A 22954-nucleotide genomic window follows, 5' to 3' on the forward strand; every position below is an offset into this window, starting at 1 on the left:
GGCACAGAAATACACCCGGAGAAGGACAAACTCAAACATGAAGACATCCACAGGACGGGCATATAAGAGCATCTTGTGCTGGGCATGGGCATGGGGGGACACTTGAGTGTGCTGGTTTGGGGCGTGAAGGATCTTTGTTCAGATTGGTGGAAGGTGGTTTCAGGGTGTGATTCCATCTGCCATGCTCCAGCTCTCCTCCTTCCCCCAGATCCACCTAAGGCCTCACTTTCTGGGCAGGAAAGGATTTGGGCCTGACTTGGTATCACAGGCCTGCATCCCATGTTGCATTTTAAAGGTCTTTTTCCAAAAGTGTGTGTGGGTAGGTGTATGGGAGGCTTCCACACTCCTCGTCCTGGACTCAACAGTGTGTGGGCGGGGGTGGGCGGGGCACAGAGTGGAGGGGAACACATCTGCGGTAGCTACATTCACCCCATGGGCCTCAGGGTTGGAGTCGAGGGTCCTAACAGGCTCCCCATGCTGTTTTCCAAAGCACCGGTCCCGCTGCAGTTCCAGCCCTTTGCCATCTGCTCTTCACGGCCCGCCTGTTTCTCGGCCTCCCACACTACCCTTCGTCTTAAAGACTGCTTTCTCCACTCGCTGCCAGGCTTCCTGACTTCTCTGGCTCTCATAGTGGCCAATATGGGTTGAATCTGGGCTCCATCAGCACTCCTTGGCCCCGCTCATTCCTTCTCTCTATCTCTCCTCCCTCCTCTCCCTCTCTCCTTCCTTTCCCCTCCCTCTCCCATCCCCCTATCCTCTCTCTCCCTCTGGGCTCCCGCATTCCGCTTCGGCAGCCGGCCGGCGCCTCCGGCACCATGCTCCGGCTCCTCCGGTTGCTGCTGCTACTGCTGCTGCTGCCTCCGCCGGGGTCCCCCGAGCCCCCAGGCCTGGCCCGGCTGTCCCCGGGTGCGCCCCCCCAGGCCCCGGACTTGCTCTACGCGGACGGGCTGCGCGCCTACGCGGCCGGGGCTTGGGCGCCGGCCGTGGCGCTGCTGCGGGAGGCGCTGCGGAGCCAGGCGGCCCTGGGCCGCGCGCGGCGGGACTGCGGGGCGCGCTGTGCGGCCGAACCGGGGGCCGCACTCCCCGCCGTGCTGCTCGACGCCCCGGACTCCGGGCCCGGCCCGGCGCAGGGGGCCTGGGAGCGGCTGCTGCTTCGCGCCGCGCTCCGACGGGCCGAGTGCCTGACCCAGTGCGGGGTGCAGAGGCTGGGCCCCGGGGGCGCGGCGCGGCTCCGCGTGGGGAGCGCGCTCCGGGACGCCTTCCGCCGCCGGGAGCCCTACAACTACCTACAGAGGGCCTACTACCAGGTGCGGGAGCCGCCCGGGCCCTTTCCGGGGTCCTGCCCCGACCCGCGCTGCGCTGCTACTTGGAGCTCGCCAGGAGAGGGCGGAAAGCCGGCGCCCGGGACTCCGGGTGGGGCTGGGAGGGGGGGGGGGGTGAGGGCGGTCAACGGACCTCTCCTTTTGAGCAGGTCCCATGAAAACCACGTCAAGTGCCTGTTGCGGTCGCCGAGGGACAGCCTAAGGGAGAGTGGGAGCAAAGTTGGAGCGGGGCTGGGTGGGTTCCTGAGACAGGGTGGAAATAGATCGGAGACGGAGGGAACGGGCCTGAAATGTTAGGTCTTCCTGAGACCTACGTGGGGTGATAGCAGCCTCTTCCTAGGAGCGAAGCGGAGGGGATGGGGGGAAACCCCACCGTTGGACTGGAAGTATTGGCGGGGGGGGGGGGGGGGGGGGGGGGGGGGGGGGGGTGCGTTGAGTGTGAGCCTTTGCCTGGCAGGGGCAAAGCTGAGGAGCGGTGAGGCCGGACGTCTGGGGGGCGGGCCGCAGCTACTAGTTCAGTAGCTAATGCCTACGTGGCTGGGGAGAGGGGGGCGCTGGTCCCACACACCTCAGCTCAGGGTCCTAGAGACCTGCGGGTTTTACTGGCCGCTCAGGTCTCCCCCACTTCCCTACCGCACTTAGCCATCACTTGCACCTTATCTCCCAAACTGAGGCCCTGAGGTCCCTCTGCCCATATCGCACCCGCTCCAAAGTCTTGAAACCCCTCTTTCCTTAGCAACCAGACTCCTGAACTTCCCCAGAATACTGGTTTCTAGGGGGTCTGGAGGTTGAGAGATGGACAAGTCTTCCAGATGGTCTCGGGGCAGTTCCTGCTGTGCGTGTGGAATGGGAAGGCCAGTGAAGGGGCAGAGAGAGAGGTCTGACACCAATACCTGAGGGCACTAACTTCCTCATCCTTCCCACTTCTCAGCTGAAGAAGCTGGACCTGGCAGCCGCCGCAGCACACACCTTCTTTGTAGCAAACCCAACACACCTCCAGATGCGGGAGGACATGGCCAAGTACAGACGTATGTCTAGGGTGCGGCCCCAGAGCTTCCGGGACCTGGAGACTCCCCCATACTGGGTGAGACTCTTTGACTGGCTAGGTCCATGGGGCTCACTGGGCTCTGACCTGTGTAGCTCGGGTGTCAGGAGATGCGTGTCCTCAGTAACCCTGGATGGATAGTCCCTCTCTGGGACTTAGCTTTCTTCCTGAGGATCACTCAAGTCCCGTGTTCTACCATTCCGATCCTGAAACCCACCCTATATTCCCCAAGGTGAAGTGGGGTCTGGAGTCCATGCCCCAAATGAGACCAACGCCCCGCCCCCTCTTTCTACCCCCCAATCTTGTTTGGCACCCTGCCCCCAGGATCTCGAGTGACCGCCCACCCCCCTCCCCTACAGGCAGCCTATGACGATGGCCTGGAGCTACTGGGGCGTCAGGAAGCAGGACTGGCACTGCCCCGGCTAGAGGAGGCCCTGCAGGAGAGCCTGGCCCAGGTGGAGAGCTGCCGGGCTGGCTGCGAGGGGCCTGAGGAGCAGCAAAGGGAGGAAGAGGAGGAGGAAGGGACTGGAGGCCAGGGGGGCCTCTATGAGACCATTGCAGGTAAGGAGCTGGGGGTTCGTGGTGCCACGGAGAGAGGCATCACAAGCTGAATGGTTCACCTGTGTCCTCTGCAGGGCACTGGATTCGGGTCCTACAGTGCCGGCAGCGCTGTGTGGGGGACGCAGCCACACGTCCTGGCCGCAGCTTCCCTGTCCCTGACTTCCTTCCCAGCCAGCTGAGGCGGCTGCACGAGGCCCATGCTCAGGGTCAGTTGGGGAAGGGTGACTGGGGTTGGAAACAGGGGAAGTGAAGGTTTGCCTCTGATGGTATCCTGAACCCCATCTCTGCATCCCTCCCATCTGTCTCTGGATCTCTAGTCGGTCAGGGCTCCGTGGGGACCATCACTTCAGGAGAACTCTCATTTGCTCTCCTTTGGCGCCGTTGTGGAAAGCTCGGGAGATGGGTCACAGGGCTCCTTCTGCCCTTGCTGCTTCTCACCTTCCTTTAATCTCTCCTCTCTTCCTCCCCTTTGAACTCTGCCTGTACAGCTCAGGTATGTTTGAGTAAGCTTTGGAAAGAAGCAATGGATGAGTGTGTCTTCCAGGGGGAATGGGGGCTCTGGAGTTGTTTGGCATTGGGAGACCACCTTCTCTGGCTCGGCCTCTGTCTCCCCGTCTTCTCTGCCTCTGCCCAGGGATCACTGCCCTTCTCAGTCTCTGGGCCCCGCCCCCACCCTCTTGCTCTGTCTCCAGTGGGGAATCTGTCCCAGGCTATGGAAAATGTCCTGAGTGTCCTGCTCTTCTACCCGGAAGACGAGGCTGCCAAGAAGGCTCTGAACCAGTATCAGGCCCAGCTGGGAGAGCCGAGACCTGGCCTGGGGCCAAGAGAGGTAACCCCCTGCTCCATCCTTACTCTGTGAGGTAACCCGAAATCAAATATACCTGCGGAGTCACCCGGACTCTGTCTCCCCATCTGGTCCACTACAGGCAACCCCAGATCCGCATCGGACTTGTCTCCGCTCCCTCCTCCCCACTTCAGACTCTCCTTCCCGAGTCCATGTGCCAGCCATCCCCCTTCCCTGAACTTCACCACTCCTTGCCCCTGCCTTATGTGTCCTCCTGTGCGCACACAGATGCGTGCACACACACACACTCCTCCCCCCACCACCCTCCAGCCTTAACTTCCCTGCCCCACTCTCCTTGTCTCACCCCCTTCTCCCTGCTGCCCACCCTGCCTCAGGACATCCGGCAATTCATCCTTCGATCCTTGGGGGAGAAGAGACAGCTCTACTACGCCATGGAGCACCTGGGGACCAGCTTCAAGGATCCTGTGAGTATCTCCCCTTCTCTCCATCCTACCCTTCAGTGCGCCCCCAGGAGGAGGAGAACAGTGATGCCCTCCATTTGTTTCCCACCCTCCCTGGGAGGCTTGGAGAGGAGTCTGCATTCCCAGTTTTTCAGGGACAGAGGCAGGTACCTGTAGTAGAGGGCAGCTTTGGGGTCATGCAGGCCTAGGTGTTGGTCTCTTCTCTGCCATAAACAAGCTCTGGACCCTCACTCGCCTCAGCCTCAATTTCCTTACCTGTAAAATGGGAACATCACACCTGTCTCATGGGACTCTTGAAACCATAGCACTTGCTAGAAATTAGAGAAAGTTCTGTTGCTGCTGCTTTCGTTACTGTTCTTTTTATTGTAGTCATACGAGGAAACGAAAGGGCAGAGTTTTGTTCATTGCTAGGATGACAGCATAAAGCAGGTTTTCTCAACCTTCTTGGCACCATTGACTTTTTTGACTTGATAATTCTTTGTAGGGGAGCAGAAGGGGGCTTTCCTAGGCATTGTAGAATGTTCAGCAGCTCCCCTGGCCTCTACCCAATAGATGTCAATAGCACTCTCTGAGTCATGACCATCAAAAATGTTTCCAGACATTGCCAAATGTCCCCTGTGGGGCAAAATCTCCTTGTTTGAGATCCTCTGGTTCAAAGCATAGCCTCTAAAGCTAGTTTAGTATGTATGTATGTATGGATGGATTTTAAGAAGGCTCCACACCCAACATGGGGCTGGACCTCAGGACCCCAAGATCAAGAGTCACATGCTTTACTGACTGAGCCACTAGGTGCCCCTCTAAAGCTAGTTTGAGTCTCAACTCTGTCACCAACTAGCTGTGTGATCTTGGGCATGTTACTCTACTTCTCTGTGTCTTAGAGTCTTTTTTTTTTTTAATGTTTGTTTATTTTTGAGAGAGAGACAGAGAGACAGACACAGAGCATGAGCAGGGGAGGGGCAGAGAGAGAGGGAGACACAGAATCCGAAGCAAGCTCCAGGCTCTGATCTGTCAGCACAGAGCCCGACTCAGGGCTCAAACCCACGAACCTCAAGATCATGGCCTGAGCTGAAGTTGGACACTCAACTGATTGAGCCACCCAGGTGCCCCTGTCTTTTTTTTTTTTTTTTAAGTTTTATTATTTATTTTGAGAGAGACAGGGAGACAGACAGAGAGAGAGAGAGAAAGAGAGCCCATGAGCAGGGGAGGGGCAGAGAGAATCCCAAACAGGCTCCACACTGTCAGTGCAGAGCCCAGTGTGGGGCTCAAACTCAAGAACCGTGAGATCATGACCTGAGCTGAAATCAGGAGTCGGGACACTTAACTGGCTGAGCCACCTAGACACTCCTTAGAGTCTTCAACTGTAAAATGGGCACATTAAGACAAGGTGTTTCATAAGACTGGAGCACCTGGGTGGCTCAGTCAGTTGAGCATCTGACTTCGGCTTGGGTCATGATCTCACGGTTTGTGAGTTCGGGCCCTGTGTCGGGCTCTGCTGACAGCTTAGAGCCTGGAGCCTGCTTCGGATTCTGTGTCTCCCTCTCTCTGCCCCTCCCCTGTTCATGTTTTGTCTCTCTCTCTCTCTCTCTCGCTCTCTCAAAAACGAATAAATGTTAAAAAAATTTTTTTTCATAAAAGGTGTTTCATAAGACTATTGTGGACATTAAACAATAAAGTTTCATGTAGTCCACTTTTGTGTATAAAGTTGTTAGAACAGCACCTGACAAATAGTTCTATGTAAGCAGTTGTTGTTGTTACAGAGTTTGGCCCAGCACCCAGGGCTCCTGACAATGAGTCTGGGGCTTTTCTCACCTCTACTTTCCTCTCTGAAAGTTCAGAGTCTAATGTCAGGGGTTCAGGCTGGATGTGGTGGGTGATGGTGCTTTTCCTGACTGTCCCAGGATTCCTGGACCCCAGCAGCTGTCATCCCAGAGGCACTTAGAGAAAAGCTCAGGTAAAAGATGCCCTGTGGTGGGAGTGGCCTGGCCTGAGCTGGAAGGTGAGGGAGGGGTCCTGGAAGGTCTGGACTGGCCTGAGCATCCACTGAGTATGTCTCTCACCCCTGAGAGAGGATCAAGAGAAGAGGCCTTGGGACCATGAGCCGCCACAGCCAAAGCCCTTGACCCACTGGAAGGGTAAGTTCCCAGGAGAGCAGGAAGCAGGAGCTGAGAGGGCCCCGGGCCGCCAGCTACTGCTGGGTCTGCCCCCAGGGGGCACTCAACACTCTCTGTCCTGTTCCTTCCCCTGCAGATGTCCTCCTCCTGGAGGGAGTCACCCTGACCCAGGATGCAAGACAGCTGAATGGGTCAGAACGGGCCGTGTTGGACGGGCTGCTCACCCCAGCTGAGTGTGGACTGCTGCTGCAGCTGGCCAAGGTAAGAAGACCTGTGAGTAGGCACTGTTGGCTAGTTAGGGACCTCAGGCTCAGCACACCCAGCCTGCCCCCTGTTCTGCCATCTCTGGTTCTCCAGGGGCCCTGCGCCTGCCACTACCTCACCGCTGTGGACAAGTTCCCTTCCTCTTAGCTGAGGTGGGGTGGGTGGACACTCTTTACAAAGGAATTTTGCTAGAAATTGATAGGAAGAACAAAACAAAAACCATGAAGGGATAAAAAAGGGTGAGTGTGCAGGCGAGGATTCCTTGATTAGCCGAGAGTTTAATTATCGGCTTGGCTGATAGCTTAGCAGACGCACAGGCGTCTTCTTCCATCCATTGTATCCCCTGCTCGTTTGGGTTGAATGATCCATATTCACCAGGTTGAGTCTCAGTGTGCCTTCCACACACACTCACTGAGTATCTGCTGTGCACTCAGAACTACTGGGTTACAGGGGGAGGTAGATGAACGTAGACCTGCCTTCAGGACCTCGCTGCATAGAGAAAGAATCAGACACAGAGACACATAATTAGAGTGAGGGGTAAGTTTGCTACATGTACACATCCAAACAGAAGCACCAAAATGCAAAGTCACAGAAGGCTTACTGGGCGGAGGGAGGTGGGCTGGCATTTGAGCTCAGTCTTAAGGATGAGTTAACAAGCAGAGAAGGGGAAGAAAGCCAGGCTGGAAGGAAGAAGGACAAGGGGTACTCTGGCAAGTGCAGTAGAGCACGGGAGTTAAGAGCATGGGACAGTGATTACCTGGGTGAGTGATTTTAATGTCTCTGAGCCGAGCCTAGTTTCTTGAGCTGTAAAACAGGGATAAAGGCAGTGGTTCTTTTAGGGTTGTTGTGAGGTAGTACATGGTAAAGGTGTTAGAAGAATATAAAAAGTGCTTAGGGTTAGCCATTGTCTATTATCTATCTATTATGTATTATCGCTATTATCATCAGGCTGTGGATCATCCAGAAGAGGTCCAGGGGAGAGAACCCAAAGGTGGAGGTACAGAAGAGATGGCGAAGGGCCTCCTGTACCCTACCAGGGAGTTTGTAGGTGGTGGACAGCTTATTGGAGAATTTAAGGAGGGGTTGACTTTTACGTTCCCATCCCTCAGCAGGAGCAGGGTCCTGAGTCACCATCCTGCAGAATTGGTAGATCCCTCTAGTGGCACTGTGGAGAATGCAGTGGGCGAGGAAAGTAAGGGGAGAGGCTTCTGGGGTGATGCAAGCATGCCACTGCCTTAGGTTAGATCTTTATTGCAAGGAAATGGAGAGAGGGGACAGATGAGAAAATATTTAGAAAGTCAAAGATAGAGAAGTTCAGGACTAAAGGATAGAGTCAGGGATAACTCCCAAGTATCGGACTTTCTTTCTGTTCCTTCATCACACTATATTCATTCAGGCCTCAGGACCTTTGCACTTACTATTCTTGCAGCCTGGAACATTTTCTCTCTCACATGTTGAAGTGGCTCCTTCATACCATTTGCTTTCAATTTGGATGTCACCTCATCAATTAGCTGTCCCCTAACCACTGCCTGGGTACTCTCAAGGTTGAAACCCCGTTTTAATTTTCTTTTCTTTCTTTTTTTTTTTTAATTTTTTAATGTTTATTTTATTTTTGAGGGAGAGAGAGACAGAGCATGCACAGAGGAGGGGCAGAGAGAGAGAGTCACAGAATCGGAAGCAGGCTTCAGGCTCTGAGCTGTCAGCACAGAGCCCAACACAGGGCTTGAACTCACAAACTATGAGATTGTGACCTGAGCTAAAGCTGATGCTTAACCGACTGGGCCACATAGATGCCTCCGTTTTTTCCTTTATACCACTTGTCACCATCTGAATTGATCTGGCTTGTTTATTCATTTATTATCTCAACATATGAACTGCATGAGAGCAGGGACCTTTTCATGTTCACAGTTGTGTACTCAGTGCCTAGAACAGTGCCTGACATATAGTAAGCACTCAGTACAAATTTGTTGAATGAATAAATACAAGGAGAGAAGGTTAGATGGCTTGGGTGACCATGGAGTTTATATGCAGGGTTACAGGTAGTGGTTTCAAAAAGGGTTACAGGTAGGTGTCAGGAAAAGGACATCCAAATACCGGGAGACCCCCAGGTAACGAGACTCGCGTAGGTGGTTGGGTAATTGGGACTCAGCATCAAGGGTCCTCACGTTCTCCAAGAGTGTGTCAGGTGGGAAAAGGTCAGAGACCTGCTGTCTCCCCACCTTGAGCTGGTTGGGACCTTGCCTGACTATCAAACCTCCTGCTAGGGCCTTGTTTCTGGAAAGACTCCTGTATTATTAGCTCATCAGGAGTGAATGCTCAAGCCCTTCCTGCCCCGCTTCCCCAACAGCCCTTAGCCTCTCAGAGGCCCCTTCCCCACTGTAGGAAGCTCTCCAGCGTTCTGGGCATAGAAGCCCCGTGAGTGGGATTCCATATCTTTACCAGAGAGTGACAATACAGACATGAAGATAGTCATTCTGCGTGAAGGGCAGCAGCTCAGGGAGGGGGGCCACCAGAGAACCTTGGGGGCTTCTAGCTTCTTGCAGGAAGCGGGAGGATTGGAGGAAGGTCTTGTATCCCTGTGGGCAGTGAGGTGGGAGATAGCCTGGGACCCAGGGAGTGTGACTCCACAGCCGACTCTCTCCCTCCATAGGATGCCGCTGAGGCTGGAGCCAGGTCCGGCTATCGTGGCCGCCGCTCCCCTCACACCCCCCATGAACGCTTTGAGGGGCTCACAGTGCTCAAGGCTGCACAGGTGAGAGGAAGCCCCCCTGCCCTTGTCTGAAGCCCAGAACCGGAGAAGAGGGTACGCAGGAGGCTGGGAACCCGGGCCTGGGCCTCTCCTGTGGAAGGGCTCTCCAGAGACCGAGAGTACCCGAGTCCTCTGCCTAGAGTTGGGGGTGGGGTAGGCGTTCTGAGACGTAGGGACCTGGGTTATGGTCACAGAGCCAATGGAAGGGGCAGTTTTGGCTGATGGACAGAGCCTGTTGCTGAGACTCCAAACCCGTGGGTGGAGAGCAATGGAAGTAGGGCAGGGGCTGGGTCTGGGCTGTCCTTCCATGGTCCCCTCCTTTCCCGCCCTTCATTTCTCCGCTTGCAGCTGGCCCGGGCCGGGGCCGTGGGCAGTCAGGGGGCTAAGCTGCTTCTGGAGGTGAGCGAGCGCGTCCGGACGTTGACACAGGCCTACTTTTCCCCGGAGCGGCCCCTGCATCTTTCCTTCACCCACCTGGTGTGCCGGAGTGCCATAGAAGGTAATCGCCAGGGACCCCAGCTGTTCCTCCCCAACCTCGAGCCCCTGTTGGGCACTGCACACCCTCAGCAGCCCCCGCACTCTGTGGGTTTTCTGACTCCCCTGCCCCGGTGAGGGCCTGGCTGCTCGGCCCGGCAGTGATCCCCCGAAGCCGCAGGGTGGGTGTGGATGGCAGTGGATGGGCCCCGGGGGTGTTCACCAGGCCCCTTTGCTTCCCAGGAGAGCAAGAGCAGCGCATGGACCTGAGTCACCCGGTGCACGCAGACAATTGCGTGCTGGACCCCGACACTGGGGAGTGCTGGAGGGAGCCCCCGGCCTACACCTATCGTGACTACAGGTGGGCGCCCCCCACCCCCAGGGGTCAGGCAGGCGGGCCTGGGTTGGGGGTCTCACTGCCTGCTGTCTCCTTCCCTTTCCAGTGGGCTCCTCTACCTCAATGATGACTTCCATGGTGGGGACCTGTTCTTCACAGAGCCTAACGCCCTCACGGTCACAGTAAGCAGGGTAGGGGGTGTGGGGGTGTCACAGGGAGCCCAGCTGTGGACTCAGGATTCAAAACAGAAGGTTCCCAGAGGCAAATGCAGGGAAATGGCCTGGGACCACCTTAACCCTTTCCTTTCCTGGCCTCCCCAGCCCTTTCCACCACTGGTCTGTGTTCAGGGGCTCTCTTAGAGGTTGATTACCCTTCCTCAGGGGATCTCGAGTGGCCCCTCCACACCCTGCCTTCAGTGTTTTCCTCACCTCCTTAGGTAGAGTGGGTAAAGCACAGGACCCCCAACCCTATTCCAGGCATAAACCAGGGGCTAGAATTGGGCAGAAGGAGAGGGGCAGTGAGTTCTCATCATTTATTTCTCCATTTTACCCACTTAGCTTCTTCTCCGTTAATGCCAGCTACTGATAATCCAAGGCCTCCTTGAGGTGGAAAAATGTCCCCAAGATCCTTATCCCCAATACCCAGAGTCTGGTACTGCATTCGCACCCTCAGATTGCATCACCCTGGGTCCAAAGGGTTGGGCAGGGGTTGGGAAGGGACCGGCAGGAGGCCCTCCATGGAGGCCCCTTTTCTTTAGCTCCCAACTCCTCTAGCCTTGGTCTGGCACTTGTGCTCCTCGGGTTGAGGCCGATTTCTCATTTCTCCCAAGATAGGCTCTGAATTCAGGAATGGGAAGTGATGGGTAGGAGAGCTGAACATTTTGTGCCCCTGCCCCCATCCTGCTCTAGGCAGTCGGGGCCAAGTTCTCTGAGAGCACCTATCCCTGGAGCTGAACCTGCCCTCACCCCCCAGGCTCAGGTTCGTCCTCGCTGTGGACGCCTCGTGGCCTTCAGCTCCGGTGGGGAGAATCCCCACGGTGTGTGGGCTGTGACGCGGGGACGGCGCTGCGCCCTGGCACTGTGGCACACCTGGGCCCCTGAGCACAGGGAGCAGGTGAGGAGGAGCGGGAGCAGGAAGGGATGGCCCTCCTGGTGTGTGAAGGATGAGGGGCAGGGGCTGAGATGCCCCAGGGAGGGTCCTTGGGGCAAGGCGATGCAGGGGATTGGGCCAGACTCTCCTCCCCACTCCCTAGGAGTGGACAGAAGCCAAAGAGCTACTGAAGGAGCCAGAGGAGGAAGAGGAGGAGGAGGAGGAAGAGGAAGAAATGCCAAGCAGAGACCCTTCCCCAGAACCCCCCAGCCGCAGGCTTCAGCGGGTCCAGGACAGAGTTGGGAAACCACCTCGGGTCCGAGAGGAGCTGTGAGGGACTGAGCCAGCTCCTTGGGGAGGTGGCCACTTGACTTGTGAAGGGCCACCTTGATGCCAGGACCCACGAGAAGCCCCCATGTGATGAGAGCAGAACAGCGAGCTCTCTGTCCCTGCACCCCTACTCCCTTGGGGATCACGAGGGCTGTCCAGCCCTGGACTCAGAGGACAGTGCACAGACGAGCCTAGAGCTCACGAGGCCTGGCTGATGGACCTCCAGCCCTAGGACAGACCGAGGACACTATGCCTCCCTGGAAAGAAATGGCAGGGTTAGGACCCGACTGCTTCCAATGTGGAGGATGAGAGGGAGGATAGCCCCAGTGCCCTGTCCCAGCCTGTAATAAAGAGCTGAAGATCCCTCAGCCAGGGCCCGATGGAGTGTATCACAGTTTCTCTGGTGTCTGCAGAGGGGAGTGGCTGTGGCTGGCCTGGGAGGAGACAGGTGTCTTTGGGCCTCCCAGAGGCGGGGCCACTCAAAGCCTGTGATTTGTCAGGGAAATCTCGGCCACCTGCTCCCCGCATGCAAATGGACCTAAACCCCTGACAGCTGCTCCTTGGGCCTCCAACTCTAAGCCCCGTCTTCCCTCTCTGAGCTTGACCGAGACATAGGGCAGCCTGATCCCTCTGGTTCCAGCCTTCACAGCCCCAGCAGGACTCCGTGAGTCATGGGGGCAAGGAGTGGGCCAAACCCCAGATGGGAGCGGGGTCGGGGTTGCTCCCCGCTTCCCACCCTTGGTCCACTCAAAGCAGGGACAGGCCCGTCCATCTTCCTCTCTGGATCCCCTGTGCCTTTCCCCACCCCCCAGGATCAGACCCAGGGGCAGCTGGTTGGGGTTTGTTGAGAAGAAGGATTATCCAGATCAGTCCCTTCTAATCTCAGCTCCTGCCTGCACCCTCCCCATATTCACCATAACCCTCTTACCCCCCTTCCCCACAACTCTGAACTAAGAGTCAAAATCTTGGGCATTGACGATGAGCCACCTCTCACCCTCCTATTCTGGCTCCTGGACTGGTTGCTAGGCAGGCCCTGACTGCCACGATCATCAGCGTTGGTGGGGGCAAGGGCCTGGCGGGGTGGGGGGTGGGGGGGCTGGAGCTGTGCTTGCTTCTGCTCTTCTGCCCCCCTCCCAAACCCCAAACTTTAATCCTCACAGCTTTGCTCTAATCCCATGGGGCCTGATGCTCTTATCTCTGCCTACAGGGAGACTGGCCCAGGAAGCACCCCTCAGCCCCTCTTCCCTCCAGGGCTTGTGAGGGACTGCTCCTCTCTATAGCCCCACATCCCTGTTCCCACCTACCCACCGCCCCAGGCTGGGCCCAAGTCTCTCTGGAAGCCGCACACCTCCCTTCCTGCCCTCTCCCCACACCGTTGCCAGCTGATTTCATTTGCCTGACGTCGTCGTTGTCGTTGCCCTACCCTTCTCTGTCAGTGCTCCCCCTGACCCCCCCCCCCCAGAGTTGGGGCCAGGCCAGGCCAGCTCCTCTGGCAGCAGAGCCGGGGCAGGTGACGGGTTGGCGTCGCAGCTGAGGGAGTGAGGAAGCGCCTGGAAACCTGGGAGAGGTCCAGTCAGAGTCCAAGTAAGAGGGGGCTGGCCTGGCTCGGCTGTCTGGGGCTGGGGGCTGCAGGGAGGGCTCGGGCAGGGCTGGGCTTGGCTGTGCAGGGCTCCAAACATGAAGGGGTTGGTGGGGCGGTGGTGCAGGCCACCCAGTTGTCTCTCAATTTCTTGTAGTGGGTTCCAGCCCCTGAGTCAGGTGCGGGGGAAAGGACAGAAACGTGGCCTGGTGGGGACCCCCCCCCTATGCTTACCCCTTGTTCCCGACAGGAGCCGGAGCTACCCCTCAACCTATCAGCCATGGGGGAAATGGAGCAGCTGAGGCAGGAAGCGGAGCAGCTCAAGAAGCAGATTGCCGTAACCCCAGAGCCCTTCCACAGGGGGACCCCAGAAAACATGGAACCGGGGACACGAGGGAGTGTGGATGGGGTGGGGGAAGGGGGCTGGATTTACTCTTGAGTGACACCTTAGAGACCCCTGACCTGGAAGTGGCCAGAGACTTTCTGAACGTGGATCTCAAATTTGAGATGTCCCCCAAACCCTAGAGCCCCGAAGCCCACCTACCTCAGAGGCCCATGCACCCACTACCCTCACCTTGTGTTGATGCTCCCCTGATGTCTGCTTCTCTACCTGCCCCCTCCCCAGGATGCCCGGAAAGCCTGTGCTGACATTACTCTGGCAGAGGTGAGACCTCCTGTCCTACCCGCTAAGGCAGGGCCGGAGGGCACGGCAGGGGAGGGGAGGGAAGCTCCCTGGTGCCCAAGCTTTAGTACAGCGTGTCCCTAGAATGAGGAACCACATTGATTAATTCATTCAACAAACATTTAGTGAGATCTGCTGTGGGCCGGCCCCTTACTGGAAGCTAAGAATGCAGATGATGTCCCTATCCTCACCCATAACACAAGAATGATCACATGCTCTCACAGGGTGGTGAGGATGAGGAGAGGGACGGTGCTTTGCAAATCACAAAGCCCTTATAGACCAGTTACTAGTTTTCTAATCGTGTCCTTCACCAATTCTAAGGGCACATCTTTTCACATTGTGACATCTCTGAGATCAAGGTGCGTCCAAAAATAGATGATGCCTTACATTTATAATGGGCAACATGTTTTCTTTCTCAGTGATACCTAGATGCCTGGTGCTTCTAGGAGTTGGTGGCACCTTATATTGGATTAAATATGTTAATAGTAAGAGGGAACATTTACTGAACACTTGCCGTGAGCCAAACACTGGGCTAAGTTGCTTAGATACGTAACTGCGTTTAATTTTCACAACGACACCATGAGTTGATGCTACAAACCTCATTTTGCAGATGAGGAAACAGGATCAGAGAGGGCGAGTAACTTGCCCAAGATACCAAAGCAAGTAAATGACAGGTCAAGGCCACTGACTCGAGCCTGAGCCTAAGTCTAGAAGCTGGATAGAGTTTAAGAGACATAGGACCACAAATTTCAGGAGGTGCTGTTCAGGGTCATAGGGCTGCCCTGGGTGCCCAGGGAAAGAGATAACCATGCTGTAGGTGTTGTATGGGACCCAGCTCCCAGTGGCTTGGGACCGCGAATGTGTGTGTCTCTTCCCAAGTCCGTGTTTGGTGACTTCACACTGGCAGCTTGAAACTGGTCAAGGTGGGACTATTTACATGCCAGAAATCATTCTCTCTTGTCTCCTCCTCCCCCACCCCGCACTGGAGAGGTGCTTGTCAAACACCTAGCGACGTGCCGCTAGCCATGCATGGTCTCTCCCACATCAATTGAAGCCACTCCAAGGCAAAGACTTATTTCTCTAAGGCTGGAGGCCTGACCCAGAGCCTGGCACAGAACAGAAACTTGTGCAGATCAGTGGTTGCAACACTGACATCTAGGTAGGTGTTCTACTCACCCTGATTTCTAGTGCCCCCTTTTCTACAGCTGGTGTCTGGCCTAGAGGTCGTGGGGAGAGTCCAGATGCGGACAAGGCGGACGTTAAGGGGACACCTGGCCAAGATCTATGCCATGCACTGGGCTACCGACTCCAAGTGAGACTTGAGAGGCACCCAGAGGTCGGGGGCGGGGAGGCAGGAAGGAGAGGCTTGGGTGACGTGGGGTGCTCTCTGCCCAGGCTGCTCGTAAGTGCCTCGCAAGACGGGAAGCTGATCGTGTGGGACACCTATACCACCAATAAGGTAGCTGCCCCCCACCCCTCCATCCCCCTGTCCTTCCTTTGGGGCATTCATTGTGCCTACCCTCCCCTGCCCTCCCCACCTGGGAGCTCTGCTCAGGTCCTGCCTCTGCCCACCCTCCCACAGGTGCATGCCATCCCCCTGCGCTCCTCCTGGGTTATGACCTGTGCCTATGCCCCGTCAGGGAACTTTGTGGCATGTGGGGGGCTGGACAACATGTGCTCCATCTACAGCCTCAAATCCCGTGAGGGCAATGTCAAGGTCAGCCGGGAGCTGTCTGCTCACACAGGTAAGTGGGAGACCCTCTCTTCCAGTCCCTGTTGCGAGAAGCCCAGGGAAGCCCCAGCACCAGGGTGCTGTGGGCCTGCAGCCAGGGCACTGTCTTGACCACCCCCAGGTTATCTGTCTTGCTGCCGCTTCCTGGACGACAACAACATTGTGACCAGCTCCGGGGACACCACTTGGTGAGGACAGAACACCGTGGGTGCCGGGGCTTGGGGCGCAGCTCTGTCCTGGCCTTTCTGTGACAGTGTGACAGCTTCCTCTCCTCCGGCAGTGCTCTGTGGGACATCGAGACTGGGCAGCAGAAGACTGTGTTTGTGGGACACACAGGGGACTGCATGAGTCTGGCCGTCTCTCCTGACTTCAAACTCTTCATTTCGGGGGCCTGTGACGCCAGCGCCAAGCTCTGGGACGTGCGGGAGGGAACCTGTCGGCAGACATTCACTGGCCATGAGTCGGACATCAACGCCATCTGCGTGAGCCCCGCTCTGCACCCCAGCTCCCGGGAACCCCTCACCACACCCAACACATGCATCCTTCATCCCGGCCCAAGCTCCCTACCCCTTTCTTTTTTAACTTTCCTCTTTGCCGTAAGTTCACCTTACAGAAGTTTCCAGAGTAACCAAAAAAGTTCCCGTCTACCCTTCACCGGGATTCACTGCTAACATTTTACCACATTTGCTCTATCGTTCTCTCTCCATAGAGGGAGGGAAGGAAGCATGGAAAGACAGACAGACACATACACCTAGATGTGGCTACAGATACATTTTATTAGTTTTTTCCCCTCGGTCTTTTGAGAGCAAGTTGCAGATTATCATGACTCTTTACCCCTTAAATACTTCAGTGCATGTTTCCTAAAAACAAGGCCATTTTCTTCTGTAGCCACAGTATACTTCTTAAAATCAGATTTAACATTGACATGATATAGTCTATCGTCTATATTCAAATTTCACCAGTTATCCCAAAAATAATAGCAACGGTTTGGCTTTGTTTCGTTTCTGTCCAGGGATGTGTATTGCATTTCCTTGCCATATCTTTTCAGTTACCTTTAAACTGGAACTTTTTTTCTACTTTTGTCTTTCGTGACACTGACATTTTTGAAGAGTACAAACCAGTTTTCTTTAGGCTTTCCGTCCGTTTGAGTTTATCTGACATTTCATCGTGATGAGATTCAGGTCATGCATTTGCACTTGGCCCCGTACTTCCACGCTCTGATCCAGCCTGGAGCCTGGAGTCTGGGACAGCCGCCGCCCTTCTAGCCATGTGACCCTGGGCAAGCTGCCCGCCCTCCCTCAGCCTCAGGCTCTCGCCTGCAATGTGGAAATAAAGCCTGCCTGCTGCGCTGTAGTGAGGGGCAGGTGAAGGGTGTAGGGGAGCCGCTGGCATGTGGCTGGCGTGGGATAAATGTCAGCAGTGAAGAGCGCTGGGGGACGGATAGGCAGAGAGGCTGAGGGAAAGAGCCTGTTCTGGAGCCACCAGGGCGGGAGCCAGGGAGAGAGCAGGAGAGGTAGCGGGCTGCCCAGGTCTGAGTCCTGACCCCCTTGCCACCTGTACCCTCAGTTCTTCCCCAACGGAGAGGCCATCTGCACAGGCTCAGACGACGCCTCCTGCCGCCTGTTTGACCTGCGGGCAGATCAGGAGCTGACTGCCTACTCCCACGAGAGCATCATCTGTGGCATCACATCTGTGGCCTTTTCCCTCAGCGGCCGCCTGCTCTTCGCAGGCTATGATGACTTCAACTGCAACATCTGGGACTCCATGAAGGGCGAGCGTGTGGGTAAGGGCCGCCCCCACCCCCCCCCACACTTCTGCCATCTCAGCTGGAAGGACCTTCCTACTAGCTCCCTTCCTTGGGACCCTCTCACCACTGTTCCCTAATTCCTGGATGACTCTGAGCTCTATCCCTAGAATCTAGTCCCCCTTGGCTCCCAATCTAGGGCCATCTTCTCTAGTGGCCCTTCTCCACCACCTAATGAGATAGCTGCTTCCCATGAAAGGAGCTTCTGTGTCACCCCAGACCTGTGAACCTTGAATGTCCAGTCACTTCTGGATTTCCAGGGCCTCTGCAGTTTCAGGGGCATCCACTGAAGGAAAGGGCAATCTCAGGAAACTGCAAGAAGCCCCATCAGGGAGGTCTAGAGTGACCTGAGGGCCCTGACCCCAACCTAGGGGCTTTATCTAGGACCACCCTGGTCTGAAGTTGAATCAGATGGGGTGGCTTCTTCTCTTGGGAGAGGCCACGTGCTGAATGAAAACAACACTGGCCAGAGGGTCAGGATCCAAATCTGAATTCTGTCCCTTAGGCTCTCAGGGCCCTCGGGCAAGTCACTTTTCTCTGGGCCTCAGTCTCTTTATTTGGAAACATAGTAATGAGACTAAAGAGCTACCTCCCCATTTTCTAGGGCCCATCAAGGTGCCCCTGGCTTTTTTCACAGCACACTGACACTGCCAGCCTTCTCCTGTCCCTCCCTGCCCCGCACCCCGCCCACCCTCCACAGACATTGGCCTTGAGAGAAATCCTGCCCCTTAGGGCTAATCCTCTTTCAGTCCCCACCAGGGGCTCAGAGTCCATGGCCAGTCTAACCTAGAATTCCTACATGTGCACATGAACTGTCTGCCAAAGCAGGCTGACTCCTCTCCCTCTTTCTCAGGCGTCCTCTCTGGCCACGACAACAGGGTCAGCTGCCTGGGGGTCACAGCTGACGGGATGGCTGTGGCCACCGGCTCCTGGGACAGCTTCCTCAAAGTCTGGAACTAAGGAGGCTGGAGGAGGGGAGGTAAAAGGCCACGAAGACACTCAGCTGCCCCTCCCCTGCCCAATTTTTTTCTAAGGTTTCTTTAAGTTTTCTCTTCTATACCCTAGCTGCCATTCCCACCCAGCTTTGTCCCTTGAGGGCGGTGGGGAAAAATGGGGAGTCTGCCTTTGGGAGGCATTATCAGGGACACGGGGGCAAAGAACTGCCCCATCTCCTCCCATGGTCTCCCCTCTCCACGGTCCTGCAGCTTCTCCCTTAATAAGCAAGGACAACTGACCCCTCCCCAGCCCTTGGTAAGCCTAACAGGCTTCCAGTCTGAGGCCCCAGGCCCTAGAATTCCTCCCCCCAGAGCCACTACCTTTATCCAGATCTGGGTGGCAGAGAGCACTCAGCCCTGTGACTATGGCTCTGGCACCACTAAGATCCTGTCCCTTGTCTCCTTCATGATCTCTCCCTTTTCTACCTTCTTTATTTCTCTCATAAAGCACCTGCAATAAAGTGTACAGGCCTGGGATGTCTGGGATGTCTGGCTTCTGCCCCACTTCTGTTCCAAAAAGATGCAGGTCTAACTCAAATAATAAAACATTATAGGTGCAGGGATGAAGGTTGGGTACCAGACAGCTTGTGGGCAGAGTAGGGTGGAGGCAGAAGCCCAAGCCTCACAGAGAAGGCCTGAGACAGGTCAGGTGGAGAAGGTGCTCACCAGGTGGCTGGGGGAGCATACACACAATGGTTCACTACAACCTGCCTATGGTGCGTCTCTACAGGAAGGTTATGTTGAGAAGGAATGGGGTTATAAAAGACCCTGAACGCCAGGCTAGGGTGTAGACTTTATCCTAAGGGCAATGGGGAACAACTGAAGAGTTTTGAGCAGAGTAGTTTCACGGTCATGTGCTTCTCAGAAAGGTCACCCCTCGGGCGCCCGGGTGGCTCAGTCGGTTAAGCGGTCGACTCCTGATTTCAGCTCAGGTCGTGATCTCACATTTTGTGAATTCGAGGCCCACATCAGGCTCTGTGCTGACAGCGAGGAGCCTGCTTGGGATTCTCCCTCTCTCCCTCCCTCTGCCCCTCCCCTGCTCACGCTCTGTCTCTCAAAATAAATAAATACCACTTAAAAAAAAAAAAAGAAAACTAAAAAAAAAAAAAAGAAAAGAAAAAGAAAGGTTGCCCTAGCAGCGGTGTAGGTTGATGAAAAGGTGAGAGTCGAGACTGGCTAGAAACAAGGCAGAAGGTAGATGGCAAGAAATGCAAGAGCCATAGGACAGGGGGCAGGGAAAGGAATGGGGAAGAGGTTAAAGAATACAGAATCACCAGGATTGAATGCCAAGTGCCAGGATATGGGATGTTAAGAGGGAAGGATTCAAGATAATGGCCAAGGTTCAGGTTTGGGCAACTGGGTGGATAACGTGGTTATTATTTACAGGGATAGAGAGCAGGGGATGAAGAATAGCTTTGGGGGTGGCAGGGGTGGGGGGAGGGCGGATTACAAATTCAACTGTAGACAAATTACCTGTGAAGTGCCTGGGGCACCTGGATAAAGGTCAGGGTTAGATAGAGAGATCTGGAAGTTACTAGAATATAAGAAAGTGATACCTAAACCCTAGAAGTGAACACCTAGAGAGAGCAAGAGGAAAAGGCCAAGGAAAGAGCCCCGGGGGAACACTAGGATTTAAGGGAAGTGTGTAGAAGAGGCCTGGAGGACAGGGAACACAAGTTTCCCAGGCTGCTTTTCTACATACAGAAGCCCAGCACAAGGTTTAGGCATAACACTTAAAAGCATAATTTAAAATCACTTTCTTTAATATACAAGAAACACACGAGACACAAATAAAGCCTAAGAAAGTGCTCGGTCCCCCGAGTTGGTAGTTTAGGGGGAGTGGAAGACAACGAGCCTTTCCAGTCTCCCAGGGAAAGAAGGGGCTGTGAGGACACAACATCACCAGGCTCCTGGTGAACCCGGTGCTGGGGCCACGCACGGCCTAGTTCTCCACCAAGTTTGGAAAGTGCTGATTTTCCTTGTCCTGGTCCTGGCCCTGCTCCCACACTCGGCCTCCGGTTTCCAGAAGTCGTCCAGTTCCCAGAATGGCCCCTTCCTTTAGTGCCCTAGCATTTTCACTCAGGGGAGGAGGCCGCTTACCCTGCCAAAAGCAGTGTGTGAGTTGGAGGAGGGAGGGGGGTTGTTCAGGACAGGGAAGATTGGGTAGAAAGGACTCCCACCCTCTACCTCTCTATCCTGGGGTTCCTAGTAACAGCTTTCACCCTCTCTCCTTTTACCTGTCGTGGTGTCAGAGTTCCGGGGGAGTTGTCATCCTGTAGGATGGTGAGGGGAGATCTCCCTAGTACCTTGCCATTTCCTTTCCGTCTATTGTGCTTAGAACCTAGGGTGGGTAAGGAGTTAAAGCCAAAACCCAAATTAGGGGTTTACAGTTTATTCCTCCTACACTCATCCGTGGACATTATCCCAATTTCTCTTCCCTATCCTTGCCCTTAGGTTCTGTACCTGAAGATCGGGGAGTCTCAGGGTCTCTTAAGGGCTTGTCTGAGCCCTGGCTGGCCGTGGGGGGTTGTGAGGGCTGTCCTGCTTCCTCCTTGGAGGACACCTGCTTGGAGGGGAGCTCAGTCTGGCTCCAGAGTGGCATCCGGTCCTCAAGGGAAAACTGGGTGCCCAGAGGCAAGTTCAATTCGGAAGGTGAAGTTGCCTCTAGGGGCAGAACAAGCTCTGGAGGAAGATTCAATTTGGAGGCTTCTTTCTCAAAGACTTCATTCAGCTGTTTCGCCAGTGGGCTTGGGGGCTCTAAACAGAAGTCAAGTGAGATAGTGACCCTATGATACAAATCATTCAGCAAGAAGAATACATACAGGAACTTTAGGACTCAGGCTCTAGTGGGTGAGGGATTGATTGGGAAGAGAGAAATCGAGGGAGAACATGTTGAGAGAAGAGTGAGATTGGCTCAATCAAAAGAATGGAGGCTCCTTTGAGCAGGAGCTCTGGGAAAATGGCTTCATTGGCCCAACCCAAGGGTGCTAGGTGACAGCCTTACCAAAATTCCCTGGGCCCACCATTTACCTACGCTGCTGGTCTTCATAGGTGTCCGTGCAATGCCAAGGGTAGGAGAGCGGGGATCTGAGTCTTGGGCCTCATTAGGACACTCCAACTGCTCCCCTGCTGGTAGGGTTGGCTGTGGAGAGCTCTCCACCTGGCAGAACCAAAAGCTAAAACAAGTCTGGACCCCGACTCTTCTTCCCTCCCAGGTCTCTAGCCCCAGGCTGATATTCCAGGCAGGTATTGCCAGGGCCCTCAGGCATTCAGCCTACCCCAACCGGATTAAGAAAGTGGAAAATAAGGTGTCAAATTAGAGGGAGGAGGAGGGTGTGAGGGCTTTCTCAGAATCAGGTTAGGTAGAGGCCCAAGAATTCAGACTCTGCCCCCGTCCCTCCCCGCCTCTCCGCCCCAGAGTACCTGGATGGGAGTGCGCAAGATGCCGGCACTAGGTGAACGGGGGTCCGCCACTCGAGCCAGAAGCTTGTTGTGCGGCGGAGGCCGCGCCGGAGTGACCGGGGAGCTCTTGGCTGAGCCCATCTCAACCAGGAGAAAGAAGGTGGGGCGGGGCCCGGCCCGGGGCGAGGAGGGGACGCCTGTGAGAAATGACTCAGGTCTCAGCCATTACCGCGACCGCGTCCGATCTCTTGCCTCCAGACCACCCGATCTTCCCTGCTCCCAGCTCAGGAACCTCCCCGCCGCTGGGCCAGAGGCCTCTGTGGAAACAACGACTGTTGCAGCTGACAAGCCAGCTCCTTGAGAGCCTGCTGGGCCCTCTAACTTATTAATTTATTCCAATCACTTACCGGGCCCCAATTCCTCTTTGGGATGCACAGAAGCTCGAGCCTCAACTCCCGACGCCGAGTTTCAAACCTCCCGCCACGCCCCCTGCCTTGACTCTATTGGTTGAGCCGACGCAGACGCCAATAGGCCCCCTATATGAGACCCGCCTCCTGTGAGGAGGCCATTGGGCTCGGAGGACGTCTGTCATGAGGACAGTGGGGCCAATGAGCAGCGGCCTGGCTTGCTCAGGGGTGACACCTCCCCGAATACCGGACTTTTGTTCCGCCACCGGCTGCGAGTTGTCCATCGTGAGACTCTGAGGAGTGCCAGTCTTCGGTTTTCAGACCTCCAGTTTCAGAACCAAATTATTTTATTTAAAAAACAGAATCATGAATTATGACGCTATTATGTACATAACTGGCTGGCGCTGTAGTTATGAAGGTTTTTCTGAGGCGAGATGCTAATCCGTATTGGTCGACGGAGTTATCAATCACTCGACACTAACCCTCTCAAACTCCGCCTCATTGGACAGCCCCTTTTCAAATAAAAAGACTACAACTGCCCTTCTATTTTCCGATTGGACAAGACCCAGGAAAGTTTCTGGGATTGATTGGTTTAAACAACCGTCAGTTTCTGCTCTGATAGAAGGCACGCGAAAGGACTATAAGGGTCCCAGAGTACAAGCGTCCAAAACTCCCGGACCCACCTCGCTGCTCTACATGCGCTCTGCCCTGGAAGAGTGGGATTGGTTCTTCCGACCATCGGTTGCATTAGAAGCGCTTTTCATTGGCGTTACTCAAGAGTAGGGCAGAGGGCGGAGCACTAGTA

The 22954-nt window shown here is 55.4% G+C and overlaps 3 protein-coding genes across 4 annotated transcripts; 2 read left to right on the forward strand and 1 right to left on the reverse strand.

The window, feature by feature from the left end:
• Positions 1 to 780: 780 nt before the first annotated feature.
• P3H3 (prolyl 3-hydroxylase 3) lies at positions 781 to 11916 on the forward strand. The gene is made up of 15 exons (XM_042945675.1): positions 781 to 1307; positions 2254 to 2406; positions 2727 to 2928; positions 3003 to 3134; positions 3621 to 3757; positions 4108 to 4197; positions 6093 to 6145; positions 6259 to 6326; positions 6442 to 6566; positions 9220 to 9321; positions 9667 to 9817; positions 10036 to 10153; positions 10236 to 10311; positions 11102 to 11242; positions 11382 to 11916. Exons 1-15 carry the CDS (start codon positions 816 to 818, stop codon positions 11550 to 11552), a joined length of 2211 nt encoding a protein of 736 aa, XP_042801609.1. The 5' UTR covers positions 781 to 815; the 3' UTR covers positions 11553 to 11916.
• A 715-nt stretch (positions 11917 to 12631) lies between these two features.
• On the forward strand, positions 12632 to 19265 carry GNB3 (G protein subunit beta 3). The gene is made up of 10 exons (XM_042945676.1): positions 12632 to 13132; positions 13378 to 13464; positions 13753 to 13791; positions 15015 to 15121; positions 15205 to 15268; positions 15392 to 15554; positions 15663 to 15729; positions 15822 to 16023; positions 17108 to 17324; positions 18199 to 19265. The coding sequence occupies exons 2-10, from the start codon at positions 13408 to 13410 to the stop codon at positions 18303 to 18305; spliced, it is 1023 nt and encodes a 340-aa protein (XP_042801610.1). The 5' UTR covers positions 12632 to 13132; positions 13378 to 13407; the 3' UTR covers positions 18306 to 19265.
• An 817-nt stretch (positions 19266 to 20082) lies between these two features.
• On the reverse strand, positions 20083 to 22945 carry CDCA3 (cell division cycle associated 3). Of its 2 annotated transcripts, none has more exons than XM_042945679.1 (6): positions 22833 to 22945; positions 21764 to 21939; positions 21371 to 21500; positions 20804 to 21097; positions 20578 to 20681; positions 20083 to 20441 (listed from the first exon to the last, which is right to left on the reverse strand). In XM_042945679.1, exons 2-6 carry the CDS (start codon positions 21881 to 21883, stop codon positions 20283 to 20285), a joined length of 807 nt encoding a protein of 268 aa, XP_042801613.1. In that variant the 5' UTR covers positions 21884 to 21939; positions 22833 to 22945; the 3' UTR covers positions 20083 to 20282. The 2 variants fall into 2 exon arrangements, with proteins under 2 accessions (XP_042801613.1, XP_042801614.1); XM_042945680.1 differs by lacking the exon at positions 22833 to 22945 and adding an exon at positions 22150 to 22812.
• Positions 22946 to 22954: the final 9 nt, after the last annotated feature.

This window comes from Panthera leo, chromosome B4 (assembly GCF_018350215.1).
Source record: "Panthera leo isolate Ple1 chromosome B4, P.leo_Ple1_pat1.1, whole genome shotgun sequence".
Lineage (NCBI taxonomy): Eukaryota > Metazoa > Chordata > Mammalia > Carnivora > Felidae > Panthera > Panthera leo.

Bases quoted from the DNA above. Each gene is read 5' to 3' on its own strand.
- P3H3 (XM_042945675.1), top strand. From the start codon at position 816: ATGCTCCGGCTCCTCCGGTTGCTGCTGCTACTGCTGCTGCTGCCTCCG. The intron at 9,818-10,035 runs GTAATCGCCAGG...TTTGCTTCCCAG, and splicing joins GTGCCGGAGTGCCATAGAAG to GAGAGCAAGAGCAGCGCATG. The intron at 10,154-10,235 runs GTGGGCGCCCCC...TTCCCTTTCCAG, and splicing joins TACACCTATCGTGACTACAG to TGGGCTCCTCTACCTCAATG.
- GNB3 (XM_042945676.1), top strand. From the start codon at position 13,408: ATGGGGGAAATGGAGCAGCTGAGGCAGGAAGCGGAGCAGCTCAAGAAG. The intron at 13,792-15,014 runs GTGAGACCTCCT...CCTTTTCTACAG, and splicing joins CTGACATTACTCTGGCAGAG to CTGGTGTCTGGCCTAGAGGT. The intron at 15,122-15,204 runs GTGAGACTTGAG...CTCTCTGCCCAG, and splicing joins CACTGGGCTACCGACTCCAA to GCTGCTCGTAAGTGCCTCGC.
- CDCA3 (XM_042945679.1), bottom strand. From the start codon at position 21,883: ATGGGCTCAGCCAAGAGCTCCCCGGTCACTCCGGCGCGGCCTCCGCCG. The intron at 21,501-21,763 runs GTACTCTGGGGC...TGGTTCTGCCAG, and splicing joins TCTTGCGCACTCCCATCCAG to GTGGAGAGCTCTCCACAGCC. The intron at 21,098-21,370 runs GTAAATGGTGGG...ACTTCTGTTTAG, and splicing joins TATGAAGACCAGCAGCGTAG to AGCCCCCAAGCCCACTGGCG.